At 39.0% G+C, this 1,871-nt stretch overlaps 1 protein-coding gene across 1 annotated transcript in view; it reads left to right on the forward strand.

The window, feature by feature from the left end:
• The window catches only part of LOC106804934 (26S proteasome non-ATPase regulatory subunit 13-like), an 8,395-nt gene that overhangs the window by 1,905 nt on the left and 4,619 nt on the right, over positions 1-1,871 (forward strand). The window contains exons 3-4 of the mRNA XM_014806344.1: positions 742-872; positions 1,327-1,498. Coding sequence (XP_014661830.1) covers positions 742-872; positions 1,327-1,498 — 303 coding nt within the window. The remainder of the gene's footprint in view (positions 1-741; positions 873-1,326; positions 1,499-1,871) is intronic.

A 1,871-nucleotide genomic window follows, 5' to 3' on the forward strand; every position in this document is an offset into this window, starting at 1 on the left:
ATAATGACGGGGATATAGCGTAGTTCAGTCTTCACAGCTTGCTCGGCTCTACCTTATTGGTTGTGTTATACAAAGACTAGCATAGGCACTCGGCGTTGCTTAGGGGAAAACGTCTATGGACAAGTTGTCGAGCAAATCCTGACACATATAGGGCTACTCACTTAATTCTTAGCATATAGTCGCAATAGAGAAACGAAATACCTAAGATGGTAAACAATATTGGGACAAAAACAATTTGAAAGGTCGTATGATTTCATGTCGATCAAGTCGAGAAAATCACCCTGCCTAACGACAACAGAAAGATAAACTCATAAATCTAAATATATATATATATAATAATAATATATATGCACTATTGTATACAAAAACATTCTTGGTTTTCCATGATCCTTGAATTAACAGTGTCAAGCACTATAACTTAAGTGAGTTATATTTAAATTCTTAATCCTATCAAGTTAACACATTTATAAGACATTTGTATGGTGAAATATCAGCATGTGTCAGATGATAACTAAAATCTATTATTTATATATATATATATATTTATATATACCAGAATGTGCATTCTACGGGTTCATTTGACCTGGTATGGGATGATAAAGTCAACAGATTGTTAATACTCTTTATAAATTTATAATGTTAGATCAGACAAGAATGAGTTAAACAAGTCTTCATACTTCCCAGTGTAAAAAATATACTACAGTTAGAAAGTGTAAATAATGCAAAAACATTTGGTTTCAGACCCAAAAGCATGTTTGGAATTCATGGCAAAGGTGCAGGAAAAAGTGAAGACATCGGATCAAGCTCAAGTGTTATGTTTGACCGTAACAGCAACAATTTCCCTGCAGTTGCAGGACCTTCCAACGACAAAGGTAGAAGTGATACTGGGTCGCTGTAAGAAATTTGTGTGTGTGTGGGGGGGGGGGGGGGAATGAGGTTTGCCCTGAATGGTTTGTAATACATAGATCTGTAAAAAGATAGATGAATATTTTGGACTATGAGGCTATTGAGTATTCAAAATTAGTTCTTGAATTACCATGCAAGTTTAGCCATGATGACGTCAATGGGCATTTGGATAAATAGAACTATGTTCAACTAGAATATAGAAGTGTGTGTATATATGCACGGCAATGTGCATCAATCCTGTGTATTGGATATCTGTTATGAATGTGCTCGGCATGGTGGTTCATTTGCACATATTTCTCTAGTTAATAAGCCGGGCATTTGGAGCACCTCGCTTGTGTAGCCACGGATCTATGGTCCTCATTGACAACCTTTGCCAAGCTGAATAGATTGTGGACATGCTCTTTGCGGTGTGACACACAGGATCTGATAGAGAAAGCAGAGAAGCTACTTGGGGAGCAGGATGGCGTGACGACGGTGCACAGCCGGTTCTACGACCTGTGCAGCAACTACTACAAGACGGTCGGAAATCATGCAAAGTACTACAGGGACACACTGCGATTCCTTGGCTGCATGGACCTCACAGAGATGTCAGGTAACTGGAGTACACTGGGAGGGTGGGTGTATGCAGATAGCGGATGCTTATAATTATTAAATTGTGTTATTGTCCAAAGCGGTTTGAGATACATGCAGATATCGTGCTAAGAGTGGCCAGAACATCTGTTCTGATCGTTGTGATCCTCGTTGTTCTAAATGTGTTATGTATGTGTCGTCAGGGAATAATTTTCCCGGTATCGCATCGCAATTCGCGATGTATTTTCAGCCATTTGCTACGCATATTTTTTTATGAATCGCAGTTGTGCGATGCAGCCCATGCGAGATGTAAACGGAAACATACATTTTACATACGTTTACAATTTACTTTTATTCTCGGGCTGCTTTGCCCCGTCTCTGAAATGCCACGTTAC

This window comes from Priapulus caudatus, unplaced genomic scaffold (assembly GCF_000485595.1).
Source record: "Priapulus caudatus unplaced genomic scaffold, Priapulus_caudatus-5.0.1 Scaffold93, whole genome shotgun sequence".
In the NCBI taxonomy this organism is placed as follows: Eukaryota; Metazoa; Priapulida; class Priapulimorpha; order Priapulimorphida; family Priapulidae; genus Priapulus; species Priapulus caudatus.